The 18,200-nt window shown below is 55.6% G+C and overlaps 1 protein-coding gene across 2 annotated transcripts; it reads right to left on the bottom strand.

The window, feature by feature from the left end:
* Positions 1 to 696: 696 nt before the first annotated feature.
* Positions 697 to 18,147, bottom strand: RAB35 (RAB35, member RAS oncogene family). Of its 2 annotated transcripts, XM_082668091.1 has the most exons (7): positions 17,912 to 18,147; positions 14,332 to 15,199; positions 12,459 to 12,509; positions 9,130 to 9,253; positions 4,504 to 4,628; positions 4,291 to 4,415; positions 697 to 3,007 (listed from the first exon to the last, which is right to left on the bottom strand). In XM_082668091.1, exons 2-7 carry the CDS (start codon positions 14,591 to 14,593, stop codon positions 2,879 to 2,881), a joined length of 816 nt encoding a protein of 271 aa, XP_082524217.1. In that variant the 5' UTR covers positions 14,594 to 15,199; positions 17,912 to 18,147; the 3' UTR covers positions 697 to 2,878. The 2 variants fall into 2 exon arrangements, with proteins under 2 accessions (XP_082524217.1, XP_082524218.1); XM_082668092.1 differs by lacking the exon at positions 14,332 to 15,199.
* Between the last annotated feature and the right edge of the window lie 53 nt (positions 18,148 to 18,200).

Below are 18,200 nucleotides of genomic sequence, written 5' to 3' on the forward strand. Positions count from 1 at the left end.
ATAGTCTCAAGAATAAAATGAATTTCTACAGAGCTTCTCGCCTCAGTCACTGGGTACCTAGAGGGGGTGTTTGGGCAGAATGCAGCTTTACGTTTTCGAACCGCTGGCTGGCTGGCTGTGAAAAGGCAGTGATAGTGAGTCACCCATGCACCTGGGAGGTCACCTCATACGTTGGTGCAAAATCAGTGGATTCAGCCAGGAAAAGGCACCTCCCCTGGAGAGTGGAGGCAGCCCATCAGTGACAGTTGTTTTGTGAGCAGTGACCCAAGGCACCATGTCTACGCCCACCCTGGACCCGGGCTCCCTGCCAGCGCCGCAGCTGCCCAGCTACAGGCAGGCCCTGCCAGCACCGCTTACCAAGCCGTGAGCAGATCCAACAGCTTGGCAGAAACTCTGAGGCAGAAAGAAATCACTGTAGGCAAAGCTTCCGCTGCATCCTTCTGGGCACACGGAGAATAAACATGGCATTTCCCCTGGCATCTTACCACATGTGCTCCCGGCCAGAGGGAAAGCTCAACCTGGACCCACCTTTCATGGAGAAAACAAACTTGGCTTCTGAAAGCATCCCTGAGCCTTGATGGGCACCTGTGCAGGACTCAGACCAGAACAAACAAGAGCTGGACACAATGGGTGGGAAGCAGCCAGGCCCACCCAGAGCACAGCTGGAGGAGAGGAAACAGACCCTGGAAGAAAATCTGGCAGCTTGAACCTTTATTTTTAGTATTTTTTTAAAAAGCATAATTAGAAACTTTCAATACAGAAATAATCCTAGCAAACCATTTAAAAGTTTTGTTGTTCAACAGGAATTTCACATCAGGTCCACCAGGATGCTGGTCCAGCCCTGAATTCCCCCTCCCCCACCCCCCATTCATGTGTGTGACACTCAGCGGGACAGGCACACTGTTATCACCAAATCACCCCACCACCTGGGTCTGGATGTCCAGTTGCCAGAAGCCACGGTGGCTTCTAGCCTGGGCTGGAAACTTCCAGGACCCCCTCCTCTTGCTGCTTGAATTTGCAAGCACTGCCACACCAGTGTCACCTCAGAGCCGAGCTGTGGCCCACCCAGGAGGCCTGAGCTCTCCACACCCTCCACGGGACCTGTGGTCACCAGGACGGTCCTGAGGATGGAGACCATGCTGTGGCTCTCAGCACCCCAACCAGACAGGGCTACCTGCTGTCACCCCCACAGCACCGCCTTCCCAGGCCCAGCGCTCCCACCTCATCCTGTGGCTCCAAAGTGAAGGCCTGTCACACAGAACTATGGGCTTTTGGCAGTTTGGGGAAGTGGAGAGACAGGACACAAGAAACCCCCAGTTTTTTACTGATTGAAAACCCATCAACAGTGACATGGAAAATGTGCAGTGAGATCTGTGATGTGATTGTCCAATCAGGGCTTGGCCTGGAAATCACCTAGGAAAGGAAATCTCGTAAAACACATCATGGTGTTGAAATAAATTATTCCCAGGTTACGTGATCCTTTTAGAGGAAAGGTGAATGAAGCGTCTCAAGGGGGTGGCGGTGACAGTCATCAAGTGCAGACGACCCTGGTTTCTCCTCCAGGGCACCACGGTGGGTCAGAGCTGGCTCCCAGCCCCAGCGGCCATTCCTTCCCATTCACTAAGAAATCCTCATGCTACCTTTGTACTAAAACAGTCCTGTCAGTGATCCAAGGCTACCTGCATGCAGCTCAGAGACATTGTCCCCACAGCCCAGCGGCCCCTGGCACCCACTCCCCACACTCAAAGGTGCCTGGGGCTGCATCGGAGACCCACGACTCAGCGGGAGGCCCTGGGCCGACAGAGACCGGGGTGGAAGGCCCCTCCTTTCCCACCAGCAAACCACCGGGAAGGCAGAGCCGCTCGGCCAAGAGCCCGGCTCCATGATGACAGGAAGCCATTCAGTTTTTCTAAAAACACTGGACCCAAAGTTGGGCGGCCACAACTTTTGATGCTGTGCCAACCAAACCTCAGTAAGAGAAAAAGAGTATGAGGAACTTAATTCATTTGATTTGGCTTCATTTTTCTTTATCTGTTAAAATGATGCTCCTTAGTCCCCCTGCAAGCCCATCCCTGCACAAACACACCCCTACCTTTCTGTTGGAACCAAAACAGGTTGGTATATAAATTAGAAGCCACGGCTCCCTTGGGTTTGTAGCTCAGAGGCATCTGGAAGGCAGGACAAGAAATCCGTTGGCCAAAGGGCAGGAGTGACTCCTTCTGTGGAAATGAAGGGCCAGGCCTCTGATGGGAACCCCAGGCCCACTTCAAGGCCAGGTTTCCTCAGCTGCCAGAATGGTTACAGGATGGGATGGAGAGGGGAGGGAGCTGGGCCGGCAGAGGCCCTGAACAGGGGTGAGCCCCTACATGCCAGGGACAGACACCGACAGCCTGCAGGAGAGAACGAGTCACGTGGAGCCCACTTCACCAGCCCAGGTTGGCAAAAGGTATGTCTAGCATGTAATCCTGTCCCCTCAGGAAGCTGCTGGCAGTAAGTTGGGGTTGGGTGGGGAGGGGGTGTCGCAGCAGGCTGGCATTAGGGAGGCAAGAGCCAGAGCAGGACAGGGTGATGCGCTGGTTAAAGCAATATACATTATGTACAAACTCCGGTTAATCAGTCCGCTTGGCTGGCAGCGTCCTCGCCGGGCCCAGGCGCCTTGGCCGGGGGGCAGGGGCGCCAGAAGGGAAGGGCAGGCTGTCCAACACCTTCTTGGCACTCGATGGGGGAGGGGAGGAAGTGCCGATGGCGCCTCCCGGTACAAAAACGTGGAGAGAATTCTTTAAATAACGGCACGAAACAGTGTCCCCCAGAAGAGGAGCCCCCTGGCCTGGGGCAGGGGGAGTGGCCGCAGTGCAGTCTCTGCAGTGGGCTGGGGGCATTAGCAGCAGCGTTTCTTTCGTTTACTGTTCTTCGTGAGCTTCACCACATCGTTCTGTTGTTGCTGCTGCTGTTTCGCTAAGTTGTCTTTCTTTGCTCGGAGGACCAGCTCTGTGATGCAGTTGAACATCTGTGAGGGTGAAGGAGGCAGGGCAGGCCTCAGACCAGCGTGGAGGCCCCATCACAGCGTGGCCAACTCCCTGCCTCCCCAGGCCCAGCTTTCTAGTTCTACAGGTGAGTTTTTTTTGTATGTGTATCTTCAAACCCTATCTAGAAGGAGGTGGTGAATTATAAAGGTCAAAGAGGAACAACATCAAAGACCTTTGAGCTACGTCTCAGGGAAGGGGTTTTCCAGTCTTTCTCTTAAAGGAGAAAGAACTCCTCTCCTTCAGTTGGACTCCAGACAACACAGATAAAGGTGCCCCTGCGATGGACCAGAAGCACCCAGAGCCTGCCCGCTCCACGCTACCTCCCTGCACACCCTGCCTAGAACCTTCCTCGGACCACCCCACAGCTCTCCTCCACTTCTGGGAAAGGTAGCAAGTATGTGACATAATTTGCTTCACTCATTCCCGCAACCCGGGAAGCAGAGGCTCTCACCCCACCCCAATCTACACAAGCAACAGTGGAGCGTGGAGAGGACTCAGGGCCCCGCCACAGGCCCCTAAGTGGAAAAGCCCACACTGTGACCCTAGCCTGACGCAGGCGCCCGGGGTCCCTGCAATCAGGCAGCCCGAGCCCAGGATGCAGTGGGATCTGGCGCCCCTGGGCTCCACACCCCACAGGCAGGACCCTCCTGAAGCCATGAGGGCAGCCAGCCTGGGCTTGTGGCAAAAGGTCCTGCTTTTCTCCAAAGACTCACAAGCGCTTTCCAGCAGCTGCAGCATTAAGTGACAGGAGGCTGCGCCGGTCTAGAGGCCCAGCCAGTCTGAGGGGATGTGCCTCCCCAGATGCCTTTGGGGGCTCGCCCGGACACCCACCCAAGCAAGCTCTGGAGGCCACAGGAAAGCTAGCTGGTCTCTACAGGAGGCCAAGGCCCCAAGGAAAGCCAGAGAGCAGGAAGAGGTGACAGTGGGGAGGGACGGGGAGGCAGAGGACTGAGTGGACACTGTGCACAGCTGTGGTGTGGAGCACGTCATAGTTTGACTCAGCTTCTCACGAGCTGGAACCTGTTTCCCATTTGAAACATGGGACTAATTTACCTCAGAGGACTGGTGAGATATGAGGTGGCACCTGTAAAGAGCCTAGCACAAGGCCTGGCACACACAGGAGGCACTCATTCAACAGCCGTTACTGTGATGTTTTCTGTCGGCCACCTGGATGCCCCGGGCAGGCCAGGGTGGGGCAAGGAGGCCATGGTGGTGGAGCAGAGCTGGGCCGTGCTCACCCCTGCCCCTCCGGCACAGGCCTCACCTCTTCCACGTTGACATTCTCCTTGGCGCTGGTCTCAAACAACTGGATCCCCATCTGCCCGGCGAATTTGTAGGCGTCTTCTGTCTCCACCACCTTCCGCTCAGGGTCGTCATTCTTATTCCCCACTTCAAGGCAAAGCAGGGTCAGCCCAGCCCCGTGGGAACGCCCTGCCACCCTCCATCCCACTGTCTACCCTGCTGGGTCCAGCCTCACCTAGTATCCGGCACACGTCATCACAGTTCTGGTTGATTTCGTGAAGCCACCGCTTGACGTTGACAAAGGATTCGGCGCTGGTGACGTCATAGACCACGATCACCCCGTGAGTCCCCCGATAATATCTGTAGGGCCAGGGTCTGCGTCAGAGCTTCAGCCTAAACAAGAGTAGCCCCTTCGCAGGACCCGCCTGCCCGCATCCAGACAGCGGCTGGGAAACGGCGAGGGGGCGAGTGCTTTCCCCCAGCACGCCTGGTGTCTCCTCTCCCTCCGGCCTCGGCTGGACATCCAGAGCCCAGCCAGCAGGTAGGCCGCCGGCAGCACTGCTGCTCATGCTGCTCCCCAGGCACGGTAAATGGGGAGCGCTCGGCCCTGCGGTGGCCAACCAAATCGTTCAGAGGCTGCCAACAGCTTGAAACTTCTTTGAAGTTGTTTTATTTTTAAAATTCAGGCGATGTTTGCATTTGACATCATATTACCACTGTCCTCTTTTTAACATTCAAAACTTTTTTCTGTCCTCAAATCTGTCATAGTAAAATGCCATTCCAAGAACACGCACCACTTGTGAAGCCTGCCAAGGTCTGTTCTCACTCCCCTAGGGGCAGGTGGGCACCTCCCCTCCTGCCACTCCAGGCTCATCCAGGCCGGGGGGCAGGTAGGGCATGGAAATGACCTGGGCATCAGGACGCATCCAAAAGCACAGACCCCGGCGCCTACGGTCAGCTGGAACGTCTGCAAGGCAGGAGGATGTGAACATTCCTCTCCAGACGCCACATCCCCCTTCACTCACATGGTTCAGGAGGACAGATGGAGGACATCAACCCTGGAAGGAAGAGGAGGACAGAGCCTCACACTTCTCCAGAGAGCCTTCACTGACCCAGTGGCCAGGTGACACCCCTTACCCTGACACGTCACATCACCCAGCGCTGCAGAGATTCTCACTCACCAGGGGTTTCTGAGAACAACGAGGGTAAGAACCACTGCCTGCAACAGGCCGTGCTCACGGGTAGACGGGGACTCCCCCCCGACCCAGCCCATAGCGCCTCTGCCCTCCCGGGGCTCATCAGGGCCCCAAGCCCGTAGGAAAGCAGCCCCTCCCAGGTGGTGGTTCTGAGGCACCACAGGCTGCACGAGGATGGGGCCGGCCAGGCTGGCAGGTGCAGCTGTGCTCTCACCTGCCTGCCCGTCAGCACTCTGGCTGACCCCTCACAGTCGAGGCCCGATCACAGGACACAGGTCAGACGAGCTCCATCTATGAAAGGCTGTGGGGCCCTGGGAAGGTTACTGCGTGCACCTCATGGCACCTCGGTTTCCTCAACTGTAAAATGGGGGTACTAGGACTCTTGGGGTGGTTGTGAGGACTAAGGAGATAATACATATTTCCACAAGGGCCAGCTCTTTATTATCACTATTACTATTCCTTCAGTGACAATCTGGGCCCCCGACACAGATGGAAGAAAACCAAGTGACAGCATGGCAGGCAGCAGCGATAGCAGCTTCCCCAGGCCGGCCACCAAGGCAGTGAGAAAAGCCCAGCCTCTCTCACGACCCTGGCTCTCCACCCTCAGACACCCGCTGACATCCCCCAGGAGCTTCATCTGCCCGCAGCTCTGCCTTCCTGGGGACACAGCGCCCTGCCCTGGGGAGCCCGAACAATCAAGCCATCCAGGCCCTGCCCCTCCCTGCCCCCTAGAGCACCAGGTCATCACCTGGGTCCACCTGGTGGACACCCACCTGAGCAGGTGCAGGAGAGCATGCCGGGAACCGGTGAGGACAGATGATTGTCCCCCTCCAACAAAGGACATGCGAGCAGTGGACTGTGTTTCCAGACCCTCCTTTGCTGAAGACAGTTGAAGATGCCAAGAAATACCTACAGCCGCGGCCCCAACACAAGCCCCCACTGCTCCCCGGGACCCTCCGCCTTCTCTGGGACCCAGGCAAGGGGGTGTCACCCGAGAGAACCAGTCCGGAGCTCAGAGCTCGGGCGAGGAGGGCACCGGTGTGCTGGGCTTCCACCTCCTCCTCCATCAGTCATCACGTCCACGCGCCACAACTTGGCTCTATGCCAGCACAGCGCCGGTGCTTCACACCCACGACCTTACTGATCTTTGCCACACCTGGTACAAGACAGGAGGGTCACCACGTCACCAGTGAGGATGTAAGGCTGAGTGGAGTGAACTGCTGCAAGCCACAGCCTGGGTCTGAGCCCAGGGCCAGGTACGGAAGGGGCTTCCCTGCCTCCGCCTCGCCCTCTGCCCTCAGCACCCCACCCCAGCCCGTGCCCCCAGCCACAGCTCAGGGTCAGTGAACCCCAGCCACCAGGAGGCAAGAAACAGTGAGGGGGACAACAGGGTGTTCTCAGCAGGCTAACAGGATGCAATTTTAGTTTCTCTTTTAATGCCCTGAATCAGAAAAGGCCACGTTATTGCCCCCTGATTGCCCCAATCCTTGGAAGAGAACAAACTCCTGAAACAAACTCCAGACTCCTTCCCTCAGCCCGCAGGCAGGCCGACTGGCGTGCGGCACTCCCCCTTCCCGTGCAAACCCAGATTGCCTGCAGGCAGCAGAGTTCTCCCCCAGAGGATGAGTGAGGCAGTTCACCCTCTTCCCGATGCCCTGGAAGGAGCTAACCTCAGGATGGCCGGCCAGGCAGGGCCGTGCTTCTCTGCTGAAAGGGCTCAGGCTCCCCCGCCCCACTGCCCTGCCTGGAGCATTTCTTGTGGCCACAGGCCCAGTATCCTCAGATGCCCTGAATTCCCTGACTGGTTTTAACCCACAGGAGGCACCAGAGCATCTGCCGTCTGCCTCAGCCCCGGCCCCAGTCCCGTGGCGGTGGAGGGCCAGCAGAGAGCAGAGCTGTGGACCAGTTAAAGGCAAGAGCTTCGGCATCAGCCAGACCTCAGTTCAACTCCTAACCAAGCAAGCTAGGTTACTTCACCCTCTCTGGGCCTCAGTTTTCTTGTCTGTAAACTGGAGATAATCACAGGACTTTTTATCAGGATTAAATGAAATGAAGCAGGTAAGGTCCTTGGCGACAGTCCCAGCCCAGAGTAAGGATATCTGGGGGTCAGTGCCCGTTCCTCCCGACCCCGACAAGAGGTCTTGGTCTTATTCAGGCCTAGATGCTTGGGCTGCCCAAAGCTCATGATGTCTGTCCTACCCCAAGGACCCCCTGACCCCAGCTGCCCTCCTTAGCTGAGGCCTCATTGGCAGCTACCAAGACACAAGGGGGCTCAGGCAGCTCATCGGGAAGTAGTTGCAGAGACCTGCCTTGGGCAGCCCCCAGGACTGGGGACCCCCGGGGTCTCAGGGAGTCACAGATCCTGGCTCGTGTGCTCACCACAGGGCTGGCCCAGTGACAGAAGCCCGCCCCCGGCCTGCTCAGGCTCTGGCCCCTTGAAGCCCCTTGACCAGGGCCACCCATCCACCCAGCTGGCACCCCTGGACACCCCGACACTCCCAGCCACCACCGTGGGGGCTCTTCGACCCTCACACTTCCCACCCCTCAGATCCTGAGCCACCTCTTAGATGGGTGGCCAGCCGGGGGTCTGCCCCATTTTCACCCTGCCGGGAGGAGACGACACTCCCTCGTGCCTTCCCAAGAGCCCCACTCACACAGGCTCTGCTGGGGGAGGCAAAGGAGAGGCCGATGGAAGAAGCGACTACTCCAGGCCAGGCGCTGGCTCCTGCTCTGCACACACCCCAGTGTGGAGCGCAGGCGCTGCCCATCACAGGGAGCAGGACCCCCTCGGAAGCTCCCTCGTTTGTAAAACAGGGATGATGAGAGTACCAGCTGCAGGGAGCTCAATGGCATCATCCATGTTCACACGTGGATGTCCCCAAGCACACTGGACTTGGCATTAAAGCAAATCCCAAAGACAAGCCCCCTGGGAAACTGAAGCATAGAGTTTAGGCAACTTGCCCAAGGTCACACAGCAGAGCAAAAATGTAAATTCCCAAGTGTCTGCCTTCATAGCCCTGCTCTTTCCTGGAACCTGTTCCATTAACCAACAGCCACTCCACAGGACCCCTGCTGTCTGGCGCTCCAGCTAGGTTTTCCTCCTGTTTACAGCTAAGAATTACAAAGGTACTGCAGCAGCAAAGGAGGACAGCCCTCAGCATGAGCTGGGTTCCCAGTAGACAGCTTTGGGGAGGAGGGGCCACCCAACGGCCTCCTACCTACCAGTGCTCCTTCCAGGCCTCCCAGCAGAGGGAAGCCCCCTCCCGGAAGTCAGGGTGGTGACAGGAGCCTGCACGGCTGACCTCACGACCCCAGCTGTCACAGCTGACACCTAACAAGAGCACTGTCATTGCCTAAGTGTTTCACCACCTGGCAAAGCCAACATCACCACTGCTACCCCATTTTAAAGACAAAGGAACCAAAGGCCAGAGGGTCAGCGGACTGGCGCACGCTGTCCCACCACGCCCCCTCCTCTTCTTGCAGCCTCAGGAAGAGGAAGGACCCCACTTGACGCCACCCACTGCAGCCGGCAAGGAGCTCACCTCCCAACAGTCGCGGGGGCCCGCCCCAGTGGCATTTCTATCGTGACCCGGCACTAGTGGCTCAACTGTGTCTGAATGTCGGTGGCAAGGGGTCTGAGCAGGAGCGGGGCTGGCCTGACTCACGTGGAGGTGATGGTGCGGAAGCGCTCCTGCCCGGCCGTGTCCCAGATCTGCAGCTTCACTTTCTCCCCGTTGATCTCCACAGTCCGAATCTTAAAATCCACTCCGATCGTGGTGATGTAACTGCCTGCACACACACAGATGTTAGCAGGGCCCACAGGCCGCCCTGGTCAGACCACGCCCTAAATGGCACAGGTGACCCTGGGCTCCACTGTCCCGCCCCGCTCACTCCAAGTGCCTGGAGGACACAGCCCTGAACAAAAAAGACAAAGTCCGAGCCCCAAGGTGAGGGCAACAGACAGGATACAATGAAACAGTGATAAAGGAGACAATTTCAAGAGCAACGAGTGCCACAGAGAAAATAAAACAGGGGACGTGACTGGGGGGAGGGGACATGCCCCTCTACTAGAGTGGCCGTGGCATGGACGCATTCACTGTGGCCTGGGAACGGTGGGAGCCTATGATGCATTCCGGGCTTCTCTTTTCTAGTCCAAACATTTTAAATGACCCACAAAATTAACTTCCTGAAACATAAGTCATATGCACACTACTATATGTAAAATATATATATCTATATACAAATAAAACATCACTAATAAGAACCTATTATATATATATAACAGGAAACTACTCTGTAATACTCTGTATGGGAAAAGAATCCAAAAAAGAGTGGATATATGTATTTGTATAACTGATTCACTTTGCTGTACAGCAGAAAATAACACAACAGTGTAAATCAGCTATACTCCAATAAAAACTAGAAAAATAAAACTAAGTCCCACCCTGCAATTTGAAAAACACTGCTCCAGGCAGAGGAGATGGCAGCAAACGTAGCAGTGGTGTGGGGGGGGCGGGGGGTAGTGGCCTGAGGTCAAGCACACGGAGGGAGGCAGGTTCGGGGTGGAGGTGAGCAAGGCCAGATCTTGGCCTTTGTGCCATTTTCAAGAGCTTGGACTTTCTCTTTTGTGTGTGACAGGGAGGCACTGAAGGGTTTAATCCAAGCATGAGAGCTGCATTGTAAATAGCTCTCTTGGGGCATCTGTGTGAAAGATGGAGTTAAAGAGAATTTTTGGCAACAGAATAGTCCTGTCCAGGCTTACAAAGGCCCGAATGCTAGAAGAGCCCATGTTCTCACTCCATTTGGAGCTGACAGTGTGACCCGGTGCCGCAGACAAGACACACACACAACTGACTCTATCAAGTGTGTAGAGTGGATAGGAAAGGTCAAAGTTCAAAGTGGGGTGGAGATCAAGGAAGGCTCTCGGGCGCAAGTCACATTTAGACCTGGCTTGAAAGAATAGGTATGATTTCAAAGGCTGAGATTAGCTGGGGGAAAGACATCCCACCCAGAAGAAAAGAACTGAGGCAGCACAGAGGACAAGGCGGCATCCGGCTCTCTGCGGGGACTGGATTACACCAAGGAGAGCAGCCCAGCACCTAGTGCTGTGGGCACCTGATACACAGCTGATGGCTGAATAAGTGAGCGAGCTAGTGAAAACACAGAAAAGCATGAACAGACAGCATGAGGTAGGAAGCTGGAAAGGTGAACTGAAGATAGATTATGAAGGCCAGTGGTTTTCAACAGAGGATTGTTGAGTCACCCCCCAGAAGACACTTGGAAATGTCTGGAGACATTTTCGGCTGTCACAACTGGGAGGGGGAAGGGTGCTGGCATCTAGTGGGTGGAGCCCAGGGATGCTGCTCAGCATCCTTCAATGCACAGGACAGTCGCCACAGCAAAGAGCTACAGGGCCCAGAGCATCAGTGGTGCTACAGTGGAGAAACCTTGCTGTGAACTCTGCTCACTTGAGAGGACCGCTGAGGTTTTTAAACAGAGGAAACCCTGCCAGAGACATGCATTAGCAAGATAAACTCAGCAGTCTGGTACGGGATGGGCAGGAGCTGCTGTAATGCTTCGGGCTAGAATCAACAGCAGTCTGAACTGGTAGTAGAAATGGAAAGGAGGAGAGAGGTTGCAAAAGAGAACCCTCCAAGAGTTGAGAGCTGACAGGAGGGGGAGTAAGAGGGACATAAGGAGGAAGAGGAATGTTTTCCAGCACAGTGAGAAGTGCCCACTAGTCACCATTCTCGAACAGGAGACAACGACAAACCCCTGGTGTTTACTGAGAGATTACTTAGTCCTGGGGAATCCTCGCAGTACCCTACATGGGAGGGATGGGGATCGGTCCCACTTTTAAAGATGAGCTGAGACTCAGTCACACTCATGGTCACATAGAGAAGACAACTCTTTCCAATGTCATGCCACCAGGGGTGTGCAGGGCCACTGTGAGGAGAAACCCACCTCTCCCTTCCTCAAGAGAGAGGCATCCACCACGTAATCACTTCCTAAGTGAAGCTCGCCCCTCAATTGCATCACGGGAATTCCCAGAGGTAGTCACACATCAGTCCTCGATCAGAGAGGCCAAGACAGCCCAAAGCCTCTGCACTGAACCTGATGTGCTCGACCAATGAAAATGTGCCCCACTTCACCAGTGATCAGGGAAACACAAGACTGAACGAGCAGCACTTTTTGCCTATCAGCTGAGCAAAAATGAACACCACTAAGACCTAGTACCTACCAGCATTGACAAGGGGCTCTTTAGACCCCTTCAACTTAGTACAGCTTCTGTGAAAGGCGAACTGGCAGTACCTGTGAAAACTTTAAAAGCACATACCCCCTGACCTAGTAACTCCACTTTTATGCAAGAATAAACACACAGTGTGTCCCAAGAAATACAGCACCACTTAAAATAGAGGCAACTAGAAAGCATGCACGCATCAAGAACACTGTTATGAACAATGTGCATCCCTGAACAGCCCAGGAAGCTGCACAGCCATTCAAAAGTACCACAGGTCTGCATGTAGACGTGCAAGGATGATCCTTGATATGCCGAGGGGAAGGCAAGTGACCGGCCCACAGCGTGTGGAGTCGAGTGAGAGACACATCACACTGAGCAGAGGCTACCAGGGTACCCAGGATGGGGGTGGGGCAGGGGGTGGGGAGCAGTGCTCCTTTTTCACTGTATTGAGCCTTCCTGTTTGACACTTTATACAGGCATGTCCTAACTTGTCTTTTTCTTTCTTTTTTAAATGTTAGGACACAAAAAAGACCCTGAGTAGAAAAAGGATGGGCCTGCAGGAGGATTTTTTTGAACAAGATAGATGAAGACCGACCACAGAGACTTCTAACCTACGCCCCCTCCTCCTCCTCCCCTGTCTGGCAATCAGAATGAGGAACTTTTCTGACGTTAGGCAGAGGCCAGGGTGTTCTGGCGCCAGGGGAAGGGATGTTAAAACCAAAACACCCGGCAGCATCCCAGCGGCACACTCACCTGAGAAAGTGTTGTCTGCAAAACGTAACAGTAAACTGCTCTTGCCGACACCTGCAGGGGAGAAAGCAGGAAATGAGAGGAGGCCCGGGTCCCCACTCTAACCCCTACCCCTCTTCAGGGAGATGGTCCCGAGTCCTAACTCTTCAGAGGCAGAGCAGCACCCATCTTCCTCCCCAACCAGCCTGCACCAGAACACCTCTCCCCTTGGATCTCTGACCTCTTCCTCCATCTCAGTGTAAGACACGAGCTGGGCCCGTGTGAGGGCCAGGCCCAGCAACCCCAAGGAAGAGACCCAACGACGGACACGAAGCAGGGGAAGGCCGACCAAGGGATACTGGCCCCAAGGTGTGTCTAGAATGCAGTCCCTGGAAAATGCACATCACATGTGGAGCTTCGGTTTGGTGAGAGACAAGGGGCTGCATGGCTGCAAAGCACCCTGGAGATCCTCAGGGCTATTCTGCACATGAAGAAAGTGAGGCGCAGACAACTTGAACCGACTGTCGGCCACCTTCACCCCGGCTGATGCCACGGGTGGCTACATGGGCGGCGAGGGGGGCGCCCGCCTGACACCCCTCAGCTCAGGGGTGCTCAGGGTGCTCAGACCATTTCACTTCCCACAGTCTCTCCTGTTCCAAGAACAGGCAGAACCGTCATAGGGGTGGCTTCCCTTTACTTCAACACACGGCAGCTTTAGCCTCCAGGTGCACCTGTCGTGTGCCCTGTGTCCTCCTGTCTCCGCCCTTGCCCTCCCCCCAAGCCAGCTGGGTCAACCGAGCACAGAAGGAAAGCACTAGCACATGCAGGGCACTGCGTGTGGCCGGCACTCGGATGTTCCTGCAAGTCCAGCTGCATCTATTAAGATGAGGTATCAGAGGCTCCAAGAAGCTACACGGCTGGTCTAGGGGCCTCGGCAGGGGCGTGGAGCTGGATCTGAATCCAGGGCTGTCCACCCTGGAGCTCCACAGCTCTTGCCAATACATGCTGCTTGGGAGGTCTCCTTGCATCTGCTTCGGGAAGTGGAACAAAAAAACCCAAAGTGGCTCCTGTGTCCCATGCCTGTCAAGAGTCTTAGCAGCAGTGCTATCAAAGCTAGACAAGAGAAGATCTTAACCCAGGGTCTCAGACCCCACGCCTACGCCCCCAGCTAAGAGCGAACTTTGAGTGTGTGTGCCTGGCTGTGGGGAGGAACCCGTGCGCTCACCAGATACTCAGAGGGAGCTGCCGTTGCCCCATTCCCAGCTGACCCAGGCGTCCTCTCTGGGCAGTCCTCTCTGACGATCTCCTCTGGGGACCTCTCCAAGTGGGTGAGTCGCCCAGCGATGCCCAGAACTTGTCTCATGGAGTGAACCGGGGTCTGACCATCCTGAAGACAGGCTGGGCGCAGCTCTGAGCAGACAGGTGCCGCAGCCCTGGTCCCTGCCGCTCAGCCACAGCCTGCCGCGCTGGGGCCACTTCCTCTGCAAGGCTTCCTGCCCAGCCTGAGGAGAGCCCCAGTCCTGGGCTAGTCCCTCACGGCGCTCTGACCAGCGCCAACATCCCATCGGCCCTGCCGGCTCCTTGCTTCCTCCTGGAGCCTCCTGGCCCGCTTACTCAGCAAAAACCTTGTGTCTGAGCCACTGGGCCATGAGTTCCTCTAGGAAGGAGGTCTCGCTCCACTTGCCCTACACGTTCACGGGGCTGGAAGCTGGGCCCAGCACTCAGTAGGGGCCAACAAAACACTGTTTAGTGAATTTATGACTAAGCCAATGCCAATCACAGACAGCCATGCTACCCAACGCTACAGCTGCAGCAGTAAAAGGAGCCCAAGCAGAGGTGGTCAAACTTTCGGGGGGCGGCAGCATCCTTTTTTTAAGTTAAATGGTATCTGACTCACATACGTCTAAGGGCGGGGGGTACTCTCTGCGTGAAGCAGCAGCGTCCCCCCAGCTTGGCCTCTCCGGGTGCTCTTCATTCACCCCAAGTTCATCTGCAGAGCTGCTCAAAACCACTACAGTCACCACGTCAATGGCTTCTTCAGGCCAGCACCCACCTCTGGCCTTGCTCTCCCCCCTGAAAGGAAGGGAAACCCATGCAGAGAAACACCGTTTCCTAAATACCCCTGAAGAAGCCACCTTAGGAACACACGCTGCTACCATCCACCCTGCAGCACCCGCCCAGGGGAGGAAGTGACGGGTACCAATCTGCCTTCACCACAGCCAAAGTAAGCAGCTTTCCAAGGGCCATGTCCAGCACGCACCCCGACAGGCCAGCCCCATCACCCTCAACCCTGCAGAGAGCACAGGCCCTGGCCCTTGATGCCTCTTGGTAGCAGGGAGACAGATTCTCTCTGCAAAAACCTTACCCCCCACTCTCAGTCACCACTGCTCTCCCTGCATCAAACTCCTTCTTGCCCCTGCCTTCTGCCTCTTGCCCTACACAGATGCTCTGGTCCTCAAAATGCCTCCATAGAAGCCCCCACCCTTGGCCGTGCTCCTCCCTTGCGCTCTAGTTCCCTCATCCCTCTTTGCTTCGGTTCTAGACTGTTGGAAACCCTTAGACCTTTGAGTAACGTGTTCTCAGGTTTAATCCTGGCTCAGGAACTAATTCCCTGTATAGGATCAGACAGGTCACACACACACCGCACCCCCGAGCCTCAGTTCACTCATCTGTGAGGTCGAAAGCTTCAATTAGACCTTCAACAGCCACTGCGGCCTCCAGGTTCTAAGGATGAGTCTGGCTGGCCCCATGGATCGGACGAAATGCTGTTACAAATCAGAGCCAATGTCAGAAGAGCATAAGAGAGAGTATACAATCTTAGGCACAAACAAGAGCTGCAAAAGCTGAGGGGTTGTATTCCAGAAGCGTGTACAATGTGGCAGAGTGGGAAGAAGAGCTCTAGATTTATACAGAAAGAAACTTACACTCATTGAGGGCCTACTGTGTGCCAGGCCCCACACCAGCTGCTCACAAAGCGTCATGTGCATTAACTCCTGGCTTTGCCTCTGAAGAGCTGTGTGACTTGGGGCAAGACAGTCAGCTACCCTGAGCCTTAGTTTCCTTATTTGACAAACCACACAGGCAATGTGTAAGGATCAAATGAGAGAGTGTCTATGAAATCGTTTGAAAAACCTTAAGGAAGCATCACATAAGGAGCCAGGTTCAGGGGAGGGCGTGATGTTAGTCTCCTTGCTCAGTTGCCAAAGCTTAGTTTGAACTTCCATGGCTACCATCTCCCAGCCTCATAAGCATCGGGCTTTGAGTATCAGCTCACTGTCAGGAGAAATTAAACTGTAAAACATCCATCTCCTCTACACAACGTAGTCCTATACGCTCGGACTGAACAAGGAACCAGGTCACATAAATCTTGACCCAGCGAGTCTTCTCCCACACCTAACTTCTGAGTGAAAAATCAATACACCATGCAAAATGTACAGTGAGAAAGGGGCCAAAACCATCCCCTTGGTTTCACCAGGGAGAAAAGCCAATAGGGTGCATCTTCTGGCTAAGCTTATGCTTTTCATTTTTGTATATCAATACACAGGCCCCAGATGTCTTGCAGAGGGATAGGGACCTTGACCATGGTAGCCTGACTTTAACTCCAAAAGGAGAGAAATCACCCTGGTGCCAGCCCCTCAGAACCAAGGTGAGGGCTGAAATCAAAACCTGAAAGGCATAAGCCTCAGGACCCCGTGAAATGCCCGAGGCCATCTCCAAGAGCGAGGCTACATAGCTTGTCTGGTTTTCTTTCATTCAAACCACAAGGAATCCATCCTCCACCTTTCTAACTCCTCCCCCAGCCACAGCTACTCTTCATCTCCCTAGTTAGCCCTAACTTTTCTCCCTTCCACCAGCAGCCTCAGAAGCCTCAGCCACCCTTCACCTGATCCAAACCACCAGCCACGTCCCAACCCGGCTCCACGGTGAGACCACGACCCACCCACCTTCCTGGTCTAGCTATGACACCGTCACAGCACTCCCACATCAGGGTCTGACAACCCCTTTGATTTGGTCCCCTCTTTTCTTAACAATCCATGGGTTCCACCACCAACCTGGCCCCTGCCTCCAGTAACATGACACTGCTGCCAACACTCAACTCAGGTCTGGTCTATAAGTCTGGCACGTTCCCAAGCCTCCCTCCCCATCATAAAATCCCAGCACCTCAGCTATGCTCCCATAAACCTCCTGGGGCCTGCCTCCCTGACCCCTTGGTCACCCCATAAACCTGCTTACCTGCCACACTCCAAACACTTCTAAAACCCTCCACCCTGGGACTTCCCTGGTGGTCCAGTGGGTAAGACTCCGCGCTCCCAATGCAGGGGGCCAGGGTTCGATCCCTGGTCGGGGAACTAGAGCCCACACACATGCCACAACTAAGAGTTCCCATGCTGCAACTAAGGAGCCCACCTGCCGCAACTAAGAATTGGCACAGACTAAATAAGTAAATAAATGTTAAAAAAAAAAAACTTCCACTCTTTCTCAGAAACCAGCCTATCTTAAGACACTTGATATTCATTCATTCATTCAATAAGTACACATTAGGCATCTACTGAGTGTGAGGCACTGCACTAGGCACTGGAGAGGGAGCTAGGAACTCTACAGGAGTGTATAAATGGTCAAAGCACTTTTGTAATGTTGGCCAACCCACCTCCAACACCCGTCTAGCAGCAGACAGTATGTAACAGCAAACACACACTGAGCACTCACTATGTGCCCGGATCTGTTTTGAACACTGTGTGTGCATTATCTCATTGAATACTCAATCAGCCCAGTGAGGTAGATCCTATTACTATTCCATTTTACAGATGAGGAAATGGAACCATACAGAGGTAATAATGCAGCAGGAATGTACCAGGCCCTGCACAAAGTGCTTTACCTGTCTTACCTCATTTAAACCTCACAGGAATCCCATGAGGCAGGTTCTGGGAATATGCCCATTTTACAGAGGAAGAAACCGAGGCTTACAAAGGCTACTGATAACACATCAACAGCTAACATCTAACTGGAGCTCACTTTCTGCCAGGTCGAGTACTAAGCACTTTTCCAGCTGTATCTCATCCAATACTCACACCACCCACCGAGGCAAGTCCCCACTTCTCAGATGAGGGAACTGAGGCTCGGAAAGGCGAAACAACTCGCCCAAGGTCAGAGTGAGGAAGCTGGTAGCCCCAGGACTAGAACCCAGGTCTCTCCAACTCCAGAGATCGCGCGACTTGACCAAGGTCATACGTGAGGCAGGGACCGGCGCGGCGAGTGGACCGGGCGCCCAGCCCCAAGCCTCGCGCACCCTGCTCCGCAGCCCGGCACCCCAGCCTCACCGCGGCGCGGCCCGGAGCCTCTCCGCGCGCCCCTGGGGCCGCCGGCCGCCCCGCCCGCCCCGCGCGGGCCGGCACCTCCCCGACTGCCTGTCCTCCCCGAGGCTCCTGCGGGCCGCGCCCGGCAGGGCCCACGCCGCCTCCGGCCGCTGCGGCCCTTACCGCTGTCGCCGATAATGAGCAGCTTGAAGAGGTGGTCGTAGTCCCGGGCCATGGCGGGCGGGGGAGGCGAGCGCTAGCGGGCGCGGTCGGTGCTGGCCTCGCGATCCGCAGCTCCCTCCGGGGTGCTCCGGCAGCGGCGGATCCACTTCCCGAACAAACAGCCGGAACTGACAGAAACACCTCCCTCCGCTCCCCCTCCTCCTCCTCCTCTTCAGCAGCCGCCGCCGCTGCCACCACCTCCCTCCTTCCCGCCCCGCCCCGCCACTGCGCAGGCGCAGCGCCTGGCACC

Source organism: Grampus griseus (assembly GCF_964374135.1).
Source record: "Grampus griseus genome assembly, chromosome: 12".
Classification (NCBI taxonomy): domain Eukaryota; kingdom Metazoa; phylum Chordata; class Mammalia; order Artiodactyla; family Delphinidae; genus Grampus; species Grampus griseus.